Source organism: Quercus lobata, chromosome 4 (genome assembly GCF_001633185.2).
Source record: "Quercus lobata isolate SW786 chromosome 4, ValleyOak3.0 Primary Assembly, whole genome shotgun sequence".
Classification (NCBI taxonomy): Eukaryota; Viridiplantae; Streptophyta; class Magnoliopsida; order Fagales; family Fagaceae; genus Quercus; species Quercus lobata.
The window spans coordinates 42,181,896-42,195,983 of record NC_044907.1 but is presented as its reverse complement, the minus strand read 5'-3'; the positions used below and the strand labels follow the sequence as shown (position 1 = coordinate 42,195,983).

General features: G+C 34.4%; 1 protein-coding gene and 1 pseudogene across 1 annotated transcript; both read left to right on the top strand.

Moving 5' to 3' along the window:
- Positions 1-1,649: 1,649 nt before the first annotated feature.
- Positions 1,650-4,127, top strand: LOC115987690 (annotated as a pseudogene).
- Positions 4,128-7,642: 3,515 nt separating this feature from the next.
- On the top strand, positions 7,643-11,616 carry LOC115987691. Its single transcript, XM_031111282.1, has 2 exons — positions 7,643-7,918; positions 11,340-11,616. The coding sequence occupies exons 1-2, from the start codon at positions 7,756-7,758 to the stop codon at positions 11,429-11,431; spliced, it is 255 nt and encodes an 84-aa protein (XP_030967142.1). The 5' UTR covers positions 7,643-7,755; the 3' UTR covers positions 11,432-11,616.
- Positions 11,617-14,088: the final 2,472 nt, after the last annotated feature.

Here is a 14,088-nt window from a genome sequence, read left to right as displayed (position 1 = left end):
GTCTAACTTAACTCGACCAATCAAATCAGTCATGTGTATTACATATGACAGGACACATGTTATCTTTTTATTGCAACCAAAAATTTTTGAAAAGAAATTGTGCTATCAGCTTTTATTTGATAACCTTTTATCAATTAATTTTATATATTTATTTTTAAACAATAATAAAAGAAATCCTGTAAACTCCTGTGTAAAGGGGGTAGGTCACAATATTTAGTTGGAATAAAAAATACACTTCCACAAAATAACATTATACTTAATTGAAAGTATACTATTGGTGTGTTTAGAAACTTTTCTTTTTTTAATTTGAATATAATAAAAAGTTGAGGGGTGTGTTTTTTGAAAAAATATTTAATAAAAAAATACTATATAAATAATTTTTTTAATTAAAATAAGTCCCTCTGAATTAACTTTTATTTGGCTACTAAAATTCTAAAGTAACCCAACATTGAGAAGTATGGAATAGCAAAGTTGGCAGGTGAAGTACTTGGAGGGTGACCATAATTATTAAAAAAAATGACAATGACATCCTATAATAATTTTTAAATAATCTACAAACGGTGACCTTAATTATATTATCAATTGAAAAGTAGATATTAATAAAACTTAAATATAAAATATTAATTAGTTTCCAAAAAAAAGATTAACTATTAATTTTGGACTTCAAAAAGTATGAAAAGCGGCTTCAATAAAAAAAATTATAATATAGAAAATTAAATAAAAAAATATTTTAATGATATTCAACAAAAAAAAAAAGTACATATTTTTCCCTCAATCTGTATACAGCCAGTCTTAGTGAAAAGTTTCAATTAAAATTGGTAAAACCACTGGCCATAAAAGAATATGTTGATGCACAAATTTATAATTTTACATAAATACAAATTATTTGCAATTTCTTTTCAAGATAAAAAAAAATTTATTGGTAAATAGTGGATAGGAGGAAATGTGATTTGACCCACAAACATAAAATACCACAAAAAATAGCATTACAATTAAACTTATCACTTGAACCCTACCTCTTTCACAACTTAGTACTTAAAGTATATATCAATTCATAAGTTTCAAGTTTCAACTTATTCATACGTCTTATTATTATAGGTTCTGGATAAACAGATTAGTGGACGTGATAGTAAATACACCAAATAAATTAATTATAAAATATTTGTCTTTTTGATAACAATGAAGTGGGGCAATATATATACCCTACATGAGCCTAAATGAGACTTCTTGTTACTAGGACTAGCCTTCCTCATTTGATAATTAAAAAATATATATCTTTAAATTTTCTCTTAATTTTGACTTTAATTATATATTTAGATTACAATTATATATATATATGAGTTCAAATTATATCTAGTGTACGAGTTATACATTTTTCAAGTCATAGATGAGTTTTACTCTTTTTTTTTTTTTGAATTTTGAATTTTAGTGTTTTTTTTAATATACACATGAGTTTAATCCTTTTCTTTTCTTTATTGGATTTTTGACTTTTTTTATTTTTTATTTTTTAATTATCCTTTTCATTTTTTGTACAACATGAACAAAAATTTCAAAAAAATTTAGATAAAGTCATAAAACACATGCAGTAAAACAAAATATGTCTAAGCTAACAATTTTATTTTGGGTGTAAAAAAGGGGATTCCTTCCTTCCTTCCTTCCGTTTCTTCTCTCCAGCTTCATTTTCTTTTTTTCCTTTTCTCCACTGCCGTTCGTTCTACTCTTCTTCCACTTCCAGCCCCCAAAACTCAAGACAGTTCTTCCCTTAAAATAAAGATCTCAAGAGCGAAGCAGAAAAATCCAAACCTAAACCCTTAAAATAACGATCTCGGAATCGAAGCAGAAAAACCCAAACCCAAACCCAAAAATCGCGATCTCGGCCTTGCTTCGCTCTCCGATCTGCTACTCCACCACCATGATTTCTCCTTTCGAAGCTAAGCCGAAGCCAAACCCGACCCACCCGAGTTGGTAGCTGAGACTGACTGTCGTCATTGTGAAATGGGTAAATCAACACCCTCTCTTCGTTTGATTATTAGAGTAGTAAGCCTTCAATTTCGTGCTTTTTCTTCTTATCATTATTGTGCTACTATTAGAGAAAATGTGAAAACCCCATATCAGAATCGGAATCAGTTGTTGAAATCTGTGAGAGATCACTGTAAATCTGGGACCTTTAAGAATCTTGATCATGCCTTAGGCCTGTTTGATATAATGCTTCACATGCACCCTCTGCCTTTCATTGGAGATTTTACTCAATTGTTGGGTGCCATTGCAAGAATGAAGCATTACTCCGTAGTCATTACTCTAATTAGAGATATGGAATCATTCGGAATCTCTCCCAATGTTTATACTCTGACTGTTTTGACTAATTGTTTCTGCCACGTGAACCGGGTCGATTTTGGTTTCTCTATCATAGCAACAATTTTGAAACTTGGTTATCAGCCTACCCAAACTACTCTAAACACTCTTGTTAAAGGTCTCTGTCTTCAAGGTAATATTTCTGGAGCTGTGAGTTTGGTAGAGGAAATGGAGAACAAAGGGTACCAACCTAATGCAATTACTTGGAGGACGATAGTAAACGGTCTGTGTAAGATTGGCCAAACTGGTGTGGCTATTAGGTTGCTTATGAAGATGGAGAAAATGGATTTTGAACCTGATGTGGTGCTCCATAGCATGGTCATTGACAGTTTATGTAAGGACAAATTGGTAACTGAGGCTTTGAAACTGTTATCTGAAATGATGAGTAAAGGCATTCAGCCAAATGTTGTCACTTACACTTGCGTAATTCAAGGACTATGCAATTTTGGCCGGTGGAGGGAGGCGACTACTTTGTTGAATGAGATGGGGCAAAGGAAGGTCATGCCAAATGTACGAACATTTAGCATATTGGTGGACACACTTTGCAAGGAAGGGATGTTGACTGAGGCAAAAGAAGTTTTTGATGTGATGATTCAAAGAGGCATTGATCCTAACATTGTCACTTACAATTCCTTAGTTCAAGGCCTATGCAATTTTGGCCAGTGGAGGGAGGCGACTACTTTGTTGAATGAGATGGGGGCAAAGGAAGGTCATGCCAGATGTACAAACATTTAGCATATTGGTGGACACACTTTGCATGGAAGGGATGTTGATTGAGGCAAAAGAAGTTTTTGACGTGATGATTCAAAGAGGCATTGATCCTAACATAGTCACTTACAATTCTTTGATTGATGGTTATTGTTTGCAAAACAGACTGGATGAGGCGGTTAAGACGTTTAATATGATGGTTGAGAAGGGTTGTTCACCCGATGTGTTTAGCTATAACATATTGATCAATGGATATTGCAAAAGTAAAAAAATTGATGAGGCAAAGTGTCTATTTCATGAAATGTCCAACATGGGAATGATTCCTAATATAGTGACTTACAACACTCTTATAGGTGGGTTATGTCGAGTAGAGAGAGTCCAAACTGCACTAGAGCTATTCAATACAATGCGAGCTTGTGGCCAACATCCAGATTCCCAAACCTATGGCACCCTGTTAGATGGATTTTTTAAGAATAGACGAATTGCTGAGGTAATGGCATTGTTTCTGGAGATGGAAGAAAAAAAGTTGGACCACAATATTGTGTTTTACAACATCTTGATTGATGGTTTCTGCAATGTTGGGGAACTTACAACTGCAAGAGAAATCTTTAGCGGTCTTCCTGCAAAAGGATTGCATCCTGATATTTGGACTTACAATATAATGATCAAAGGATTTTGCAAGAACGGGCTAGTTGATGAAGCGAGTGAGCTGTTCGAGAAAATGGATGGCAACGGTTGTTCACCTGACCATCACACATATAACACATTAATCCAAGGGTTTTTGCAACATAGAGAGACATCAAAAGCAATGAAATATCACAAAATAATGGTTGACAAGGGATTTTCAGCAAACGCAACAACTGCTGCCTTGTTTATTGACTTGTGTTGTCCAATCAAGTAGATGAAAATATTCAAGAGCTGCTTCCAAAGTTTGAGTGAAGGTTATTTAGTTTCTCAAGATCAAGGACAACTTTTATATTTTAACCCATCGCTAGTCATTATGTGAGTGATGTATATTTGCTTATAGTAAAATTTAGTACTTTTTATGAGATAGTATTTCTTTCCCATTCTGTGCGCAAGATTGTATGTTCCTTTTACTGTCCAATGTTTTGTTGTGATTTTGTTGTGCACTCATTTTGTTGCATTAAACACTTTCTCATGGATAGGTGTTTCAAATTTTTTCTAATGTAATTTTGATGCAAAATATCATACCCCTTGGAAGAGCATTTGGAAGTAGAAGATTCCTTTTAGAGTGACTTTCTTTGTATGGATTGTTACCTTGGGGAAACGTCTGACAATTGACAATTTATAGGAAAGAAAGGTATGCATTTTGCATTGGTTTTATATGTGCAAGTGTAATAGTGAAACTGTTGACCATCTATTCCTTCATTGTCCGGTTGCTTTGGAGCTATGAGATATGGTTTTTGGTTTATTTTGAGTTTGTTGGGTTATGCCAATGTCTATTGTTGAGCTTCTTGCTTGCTGGCAAGGTCGATTTGGTCTCCATTGTAATGGATATATATGGATTGTTCTTCCTCATTGTTTGATGTGGTGCATTTGGAAGAAAAGAAATAGTAGGTGTTTTGTAATTTTTGAATTTGATATGTACACCCTTGTATACTCCCTGTACTTAGGTATCTCTCTTTTTTATATCAATCAATCTTTATTACTTATCAAAAAAAAATCATACCCCTTGTATAGGTATGCACTCCCTAAACCAACCTGAAAATTCTTAAACCCTTAGTGATCAGGTTTTGCACCAAATTAGTTCTTGAATCAGTTTCAGTTTTACAAAAGTAGTTTGGTTATAATTTGCTTATCAAATTTAGTTTTAGAGCAGGTTATGGGTGCTTGTAAGTTAAAATAATATTGTTTTAAAACCACAATAGATTGACATGTTAGATTTCTGATTAGTTTAAGTTACTGTCTCTTTCATTTTCATACCTTTTACTTGTCTTTTTCCAAAAGGCAAGATCTATTTTGTGTTTCAACCTTCATAATTCTGATGTTCTGTTTGTGCATACTACGATTTGAGTGTTACTAGAGATTCTTGAACCTTTATTAATTTGAGGGTATGTAGGATAGCTGTTCTAAAGTAAGAGTGCCATTATTAGTAAATTTTGTTATTTGTTTATTCTTTTTTTTTTCATAACGAGGAAGCTCACCAGGGCATGGCCCTTTGGACCAACCTCTAGGGACAAATTTAGTTATTTTTACATAACACTTGGACAACAGTGAAACAAATAGTATAATTAGTTTGGTTCTTTTGGTTACTTCATGCCTCCCTCCCTCCCCCATTAGATAAAACTATCTTTATATTGGAGTAAACTTATTGTTTTACTTTGTACTGTATGTAATCATATCAACTTATTGACTAATGATTAAGGACTAAGTATTTTTGTTGCAAGTTATTCTTTTACTTGGTGATATTTATTTTCTTGTATTGGCACTAGGTTGTTTGTTGCTATTCTAATTTTGTTATCTTTCCTTGGAATTATGTTGAGCACTAGTGTTGTAAATTTGAACTTATTTTTTTGAAAATTATCTTAAACTTCAGTTGATGCAACATTGTGAATGTGCAATTAGTTTTATGTATTTGTGAAATGACAGAATAATTTGTTTGCAATTGGTTGTGCTCATGGGGTAATTTGGGAGCTCGACATAGGTCAATTGAATATCAGCCAAAGACCATTGATACTAGTAGATTTTCTTTACTTAGTAGTTAATATTAGAGATCATCTTCTTTCTACTACCACTAATATTCTGACCTTTGATGGATTTGGTATACCTGCAATCACCTTGTTACAATTACTTGCCTCATATGTAGAGCTTTTTTTTCTCACTAAATTTGTCATTATAGTTTATACACATTTTAGAATAAAACATAGGTAGGATATACATTCATCCTAAATTGCCAGATCAAATCTATTGATACAATATTATGAAAATGTACAATGGAGAGTCGTATCTTACTTTGAAATTGGAATAGAGTTTATGGGTTGGGATAGAGGGAAAAGGTTAGAAGATTGAAATAAAATGTGAAATGCAATTCCAAATAAAAAATTTCCTATATATGTGTGTGTGTTGAAATCTTTGGTAAGCAACAGGCTTCTGTGCCGAAACCTTTTCTTTTTTTTTGGGGGGGGGGGGGGGGAGATCAGGGCTGTACTGAATGTGTGCAAGGTATTTTTCCTGGTAGAAGTTCAAAGAATAAAAGATGGGGAGGGTCAGGTTTTGCTTTCATAGATTGAAACGGCAAAAGGATTGTAGCTGGCTGCCATAGTTGGAAACTCAGGACTAGCAGACAATCATCTGTTTGGCTGTCAAAGAAGCTCTGGAGGTAGCAAGAGATCTATGCTAAAAAACTATTAGGATTGGAAACTTATATTCTAATTTAAGAAGAGGAGTTATCATCTAGACTTTGTAGATTAAGAGACTAAAATACATTACAAGATCAGTGATGTAATGGGCTGCTGCAAAAATCCAACAACAAATAAAAAGGGAACAAAACAAACGAGTTTTGTTTTGATCCTTACCTTCTTCACATACATACATGGATTTATGGAGGTTTATGTATGTATAGAACTATTAATATCTCAATCCAGTGGTTAGAATTTAGGATTTGAATTCATTGATGTCCAAATAGAAAATAAATCAAAACCCAATCATAACTCAAGGAAATTTGCGATTTCAACTTGCCTATATCCAGAAAATAAAAAACTAAGGGCCCGTTTGGTTGGGAGGATGGAAAAGTGGGAGGATAGAAAAGATTTTATTTTCCCTCATTTGTGTTTGGTGGGGAGGGTGGAAAAGTGGAGGGATGAAAAACTTTTTTGTTTGATTGAAAATAGAGTTTGTATAAATTCCATAATCCTTGGGAGTATCTAATTAAGTTCCCAAGGATTATGGAATTTGGGAGGAAGTGTTATTTGAGCTAGAGCTCATTTCATTGGTTTAGCAATCAAATTATCAAACTAGGCATTTAGATTTAGTAAAGGGCTCTTGTTTTTCTATTTTTTAGATAAAGAAGAATGTGTGGTGAAAACTAAAAAGTGAAAAACTCACCTGCAATTTTTGAGCTTCAGAGGTCACCATGTCTTTTGATGCCAAATGGTTTATGTACACATGTATTTTAGGTGAGATTGTGTATATAGCCTGTGTACATGAAGTTCCCCTCTATTCCATGATATGTGAGAAAATTCACAAGGAAAGGCATGCTTGTATATACAATTGAAACATAAATCTTTAGTGTTCGCTTTTCTTTACTTCCAAAAATACCCTATTATTTGATTGATTAAAAATGAGTTAGCAATAAGACAAATAAGGATATAATGGTTTTTGGGAAATTTAAAATTCAGTTTCAAATTTTATAAATTGGGGAACACTTTTTATACTTAAACTATACCTACTTGCAGCTACAACTTATATATATATATAAGAACCTCTAAATCCACACATAGTGTGTGTGAATAGGGTTGTTTATTTTACTTTATCAGAATAGGTTCTATCAACCTCCAACATGGTATTTACTAGTTGGCTTGTTAACTTGGTATACCTATTGTGTTAAAACAGATACTTTCTCATGTCATTAGCCTAGGTAACACAAGGATAGGAAGGTCTTCCAAGTCCAATTGCATAATAAAGTAGGGTACATAGCTTCCAACAATTAACCTAGTGAGAAAGTGAAAATGGAAAATGAGCAGCACTGCCAAAAACAATGGCACCAATGTAGGAGCAGAAGGAGGTTTCATGTCCAAAATGGATCACTTCCTCTACAGCGGGGACAAGAAGCACGTCGCGGCTGGCATTGCTGTCTTGACTGTCATCTTTGGCATCCCTTGGTACTTCATGAACCAAGGTTTGTACTTCTTTCTTTTCTACCACTGCATTTTGATTTGGCAACAAAAATAAATAAAAATCATTGTTTGGTTGCTGTGAAAATTGCTGGATTGTTAGGGGTTAGGGAAATATATGGAAAGCATGACTCTTATCACCTCTCCTATTTTTCATCTAATTAGGACTACTTTATATTGGATTGAGAATTTCACTACTCTATATTGGATTAGGTTTTAGAGTCTGTACTTGGGAAAATTGTGATATTTACCTAATAAATATTATAGATGCAATTTTTGTGCTTAGAAATAGTGTCTCAAAAAAGAAGAAGAAAGTTATAAGATTGATGCTATCTATGTTAGTTATTACTCTCAATTGTTGTGCAAATTGTCTACATTTGATTAATTATCTTTGACAAGAAGTACTCTTCCCTAATTATATTTATGGCTGGAAAAATATGCACTGAATAAAAAGTATAAAAACTAGTTTAGTGTTTCGTTGCCAGGAGATGGGTACATTAGATTAGAATCAACAAGAAAATTAAAAAAAAAAAAAAAAAAAAAAAAAAAAAAAAAAACTTTAAAATGCAACAATGGAAGCTCACATTTTAATCTAATATGAGTCTGTGCTTTTTATATTCGATGTTAGTTAAACTGATTTGCATTCATTACCTTTGTTTCTTCGCTTATGTTTTAGCTTACCAGTATAGACATAGATGTTTCTTTATTCCAACATATAATTGCTACTTGCTTTCTAGTAAAATGTAACAACCTTGAAGCTGGTAAGTGGTAACTGCAATCAGTGAGATGCCTTCCCTTGTTTAGTATCTCATATACTTGAGAATTCCTAACATACTAAGCAGTGAGATGTCCATATACATTTGAATCTTATGTTCACTTACGCACTACTAAATTCCTTTGTTATTGAGCATTTAAGCCAAATGGGCTGTTGTGGAACTCGAACAAATGTTGAGCATTTATTGTTGTTGATTAGACTAATATACTGTCCCAAAGTTCTTGTAGATGTTTGCATTTGATTGTAATCTCTTTCTCCTAGACTATTCCTTTTGGTCTCATTGAGCCTTTGGCTCTTATATGCAACTGGGTTGCTATGTTATACAGATGCTATGTATGACATAGTCTGATCCATCCATGCGTGCTCCATATGGCTTAGTGTGATTTGGCTAACGCAATAAGGGTTCATCAATCATCATCTGCTTCAGACTCTTAAAGGCTCTCTGACACTCTTCCAATCAGTGCAATGCCATTATCTTTCTGAACCTCCTTTTAAAGCTTTTTGAATTTAGCAATCCTCTTCGAGAAATTTATGAAAAATCTTCAGTTATAGTTCATGAGCTCTAAAATTGATCTTAGCCGCTCTTTGATGGCTATAGTGCCGGTCCAATATCATAGGAATTGGATCTCCATCTGTCCAGGAGCATTTCTTGTTCGTTATACAGAGGTGAATCTTCCCTTAATACCTTAAAAATGGTCCAGTGGTGGCTACATGGTCATTTAATGGGATAGTTGTAGCCCACAATCAGTAATCACCAATGGTCCAAGTATAGGTAGAGTAGCTTTCTTTATGGAAGATACCAGCATTAGAGGATGCTAGCAGTCCATTGTACAGGTAATAACATTATTGACCACCAAGGGTGAGTGGTCCAATGGTAAAGTCTTCCAATGTGGTCTGGTTGGGGTCAACATCCTGAGTTTGAATCTTTGTGGGGTTGAGGTTAAGGCATTAAGCTATGCCTGAACCCCCCCCTGAGGGAGCTCATGTGTCCTCCAATCCCTCATCCCCCTGACTAGGCTTCTTAGGCTTTGGTTCCTCAACTAGTAGGTGCCGCTATGATCACGCCTAGGCAAGATCTTCTACAAACTGGTTGCTTCCCTTACCCATTTTTCTTGAGCCAAAAAAAAAAAAAAATTAATAACATTACTATATAATCTAGCATTGCCTTCCCTGTGGCTGCAAATTGTCATTATCACAGATTGCCTCCTTTCAAATTGCAATGTTTTTTTCCAGTGTTTGTAGATTGCTGTAAACCATCTTTTAGTCTATACAATTAACAATTACTAATTGAATTTGTACTTTGGACTATAGTTGTTATGTGTTGCTCACATTTTTAAATCAGTATGAATTGTGTTATGCGATTTTGTTTACCTCTTTAATAATTGCTAAGAAGATAAATCAATCATTTATACTAATGTAGGAAAAATTGGGAATTTGAGGTTGTTAAAGTTTAGGAAGTTTTGTGGATCTAGGGTTTAGAATTGCCAAAAAAAGGTTAGGGCTCAAAATTTGAGAGGGTTTGATGAGTTTTTTTTTTTTTTGGCTATATGATAAAGAACATGGGTTTTTAAGATTTCTAATCAATAAGAGGAAGGACTTGAATTGGGGTTCTAAGAAAGAAGGAAAATCGAGAAATTTATAGTGTTCAAGGGCTGTATGAACATTATCTGTGTACAATACCACAAGAAAGAATAAAGGAAAGAGGGAAGAAAAAGGGAGGGGGGAAAAAAGAACAATTAATACTCACTAAATATTTTTATTAATCAGCTACATCTAATTTTTTTTTTCGAATACATTGAACATAAATATGTATAATAACTCTTTCTTGTAGTATTAGGATTCCTAATTTGACTAGTTAACTGAAAAACCTAATAAGGTAGTAGTAACTAATTAAAGACTAACTTGGATTCAAAGCAAATAAAATCTAAGATACCTAGGATGTCCTATAGAATTTTAGACTCAATCAAATTATCAAAATGCCCTTAATTTTTTACAGTTTTATCCTTGAATACAAAATTGACCATATTTTATTAAATAAAAACCCAACTTGTACTTTTAGAATCACATGACTTCTTCTCCAATTGGATTTTATACGTAGATCCCATAAAATAAAATCTTGAATGGACAATTTATGTAGTAGCAATTTAATCTTCCATGACTGCATCATATATGTTCTTCCTATTGAAATTATTGAAGCGCTATTCTATGGCAGCAGTAAACGTAAGGCTTGGAATATATCTGGGACCCATATCAGTTGGCTAATTGTGGTTTAGAAGTATTGGAAACTTGTAATGGTGGCCTCTTTTTTAGTGTTTCATGTAGTGCAGGTCATGCATGCATTATAACCTGCATTGCTTATATGAAAATTAATGAGACTATTGTCATGTTAGTGTTTCTTATTGTTAGTTACAATACTGGCCTAAATTATCTTGTTGTACCATGTGAAAGTATCTTTGACAAATGGAGGTTATAGGTGAACTGGACTTGGTTTGGTTTTAGTGATCCTTGAGGATTGGACCACTGGTTGGTGGGTGCTCTACCTGCATGTTGATTTATTATTCCATTTCTACTGTTCCCGCCCTGCTGGGGGTGTGGGTAGTGCTGCTGTCATTTATCTGCTATATCTAATAAAATTGCTATCCCATTTTTAGAATCTAAACATCAGTCCCATCAAGATTACTTGGGAAAGGCTGATAAAGCACAGAGTGAAAGACTTTCTTCAGGTTCATCTTCTGCCAAATGATTTTTGAGAGCTTTCTGTTGAACTGGGGTGGCTTCCAGCTAGCATTTTGACAGTTTTTGATGATAAATCTATTTGGGGTTGTGTTTCTCTTTCAGCCTTATGTGCAGAATGGCTTCTGTTAGTCCTTGTAGAACTCCCAATTTGGGATGAATTTTTGTTTCTTATCAATTCCCCCTCCCCCACAAAAAAAATTAGTCCACTCAGATTGGAGCTCAAAATTGTTTGGAGATTTTTTTTTTTTTTTAATTAAAAAAAAAATCTGAAAAGGCAGCCCTTTTGCTGCTTAAATTCAAAATTGTATTGCTATTAATTTGGTTTGATTTGCGAGTTGCAATGTGTGACATTTTTATTTTAATCCCCATTGTGGACTGATATATCTACAATGAGGTCCTTGTTAATGTTAAGGTTCGCACTACTACAACTTTCCACAAAGAAAAATTGAAAACTTTTTATGTCAAATTAATGGTGCTTGGTTTAATAACTTATAACCTGGTTTTAATCTAGTACAATAAAATACGTAAACATTTTTGGTTTAAATAACAACATCGAATCCTTTTTTATTATTTTTTTAAAGAAAAGGTTGCTAAGAATGTAGCTTGAAACTCCCACCATTTATCCGCAAGAAGTGACTCGTCGACTTAAGGAGGTTGTAATACGTGGCACTAACATGTTGGTTAAACTTGCCACCTAGGCATTTTATATGGCATCTCCAACTATTTAGCACTTTTTCTTTATTCTTTTTTAATTTTAGTACAAACAGTTTAGCAAATACATGAGAGATTGGAAAATACAGTCAGACTATATTAAGAAACCATAGACACAAATCAGTCTAGAACACCATCCAAATAAAAACACTTTTTAGGATAAAATCACCAAAACAGACTAGCCACTTGGGTGGGTATAATTTCTTATAAGACGGTTTAAAATAATTTCTCTCAAAATATTTGTGGGTTTCACATGTTGAGAGAGAAATAACAGTATAGATAATAGAACACATGGGAGCCGAAAACCCAAGTGTAGTTATATGTTTTTTTGCTAACCCCCAAGTGTAGCTATATATATATATATATATATATAGTATGATACTGTTATATAATAAGAGTATAACTGCTGGATAAATACTTGTAAAATGAAGCACATAGGAGAATAGAAGTGGCATCATTATACTAAGTAATTAATCCTCTATTAGTTATGAAGTTTGAGAGATCACAAAGCCATTTGAGGAGGAACAAGCATGCGAGCAATTATTCAAGAGTTCATAAGCATGTGCGAGTAGTTATTCATGCAAGCGGTTATCAGATCACGTAAAGAGAACATGGACATGCAAGTAGTTATTTTTATTGAAGAAGTTACTTATTTCGAGTTATGAGATGATGTAATAACTACCAATGGTGAGTATATAAATAGGAATCAATTACTCTTTTACAAATACACACATAATTTGACAAACCAGATTTCATACATGATAGGGAATATTTTCACTAGTTAGAAAATTTTTCCTAACACCCTAGAGTCTTTGGTCACCAAAAGCATCATGAACTTACCAAAAGAATTTTCAGTCACCAAAAGTATGGTTGGTCATGAAGGGAGCATGACACCGCGCAACATGCTTCGCCCTGATAGTCGTCAGGTACCAAGGGGTCATCAGGTACCTTCCTTGACACCACCCAACACGCTCCGCCTTAGGGGTCGTTAGGTACCAAGGGGACGTCAGGGACCCAGCGCTCGTCAAGTACCTTCCTTGACACCGCGCGACACGCTCCACCTTATGGGTCGTCAAGTACCAAGAGGTTGTCAGGGACCTAGCGCTCATCAGGTACCTCCTTGACACCACCCGACATGCTCCGCCTTGATGGTCGTTACGTATCAAGGGGTCGTTAGGTACCCTACTCATCGCCCAGAACATGTAGATGACCCACTATACTCGTTGAATCAACAAACTAACTTGCACACAAATAAGGATATTTTCGTCCAATAAAGTCCTCGAGCACTTTGACCCATTAGGATGGAATACTCTGCCACTGACCCATTGATAAGGATAAATTCCAAAGCAGGTAGATCCTATTGATAGAGTTAGTCATTGGCAACGATGTTGTCAAAAGAGATGGTCTAGTTAGCCTGCTAGTTAAAGAGTAGGTAGAAGGAATCATGCCGGAATGGAAAGGCAGAGAGACAGATGAAATCTTTAAGGTGTACGGACTGAAGGGAGACGGGTGTCGAAGTCACGTGGCACCTACGTAGCCTAAGTGGTCTCCAATGATCCTAATATGGAAATGCCTTGCATTCTACGCCCAACCATAATCAGAAGAATCCCTACAAGGAAAGAATCCCACAATATTTGAGTATTAATGAAGATCTTCCCTATAAGGAAATACGCTCTCCACCAAGAAACTAAGGTTGGCTCTACACTACTATAAAAACCCCAAAACCCTCAGAAATCAAGGTACGCACAATTTCTCTAAAGCTTAAACTCTCAAGCATTGTTGGAGTTCTCTTCTGACATAACCTTTGGAGGGTCTTTGGCCGGTACCCCACTAGTACCCTTTGATTGGTTCTTCTCTTTTGTTCTTTAGTTGCACCCATTGACATGTGTGGACGATCAACTAACTGACGATTTTTTGTGCATCATCAATACCCAATCAATGAAAGGATAACTT

What these genes read in the sequence shown, in the direction of transcription:
- LOC115987691 (XM_031111282.1), top strand. Translation starts at nt 7,756, where the DNA reads ATGAGCAGCACTGCCAAAAACAATGGCACCAATGTAGGAGCAGAAGGA. An exon ending in TTGGTACTTCATGAACCAAG is followed by an intron (nt 7,919 to 11,339) that starts GTTTGTACTTCT and finishes TCCCATTTTTAG; the next exon opens with AATCTAAACATCAGTCCCAT.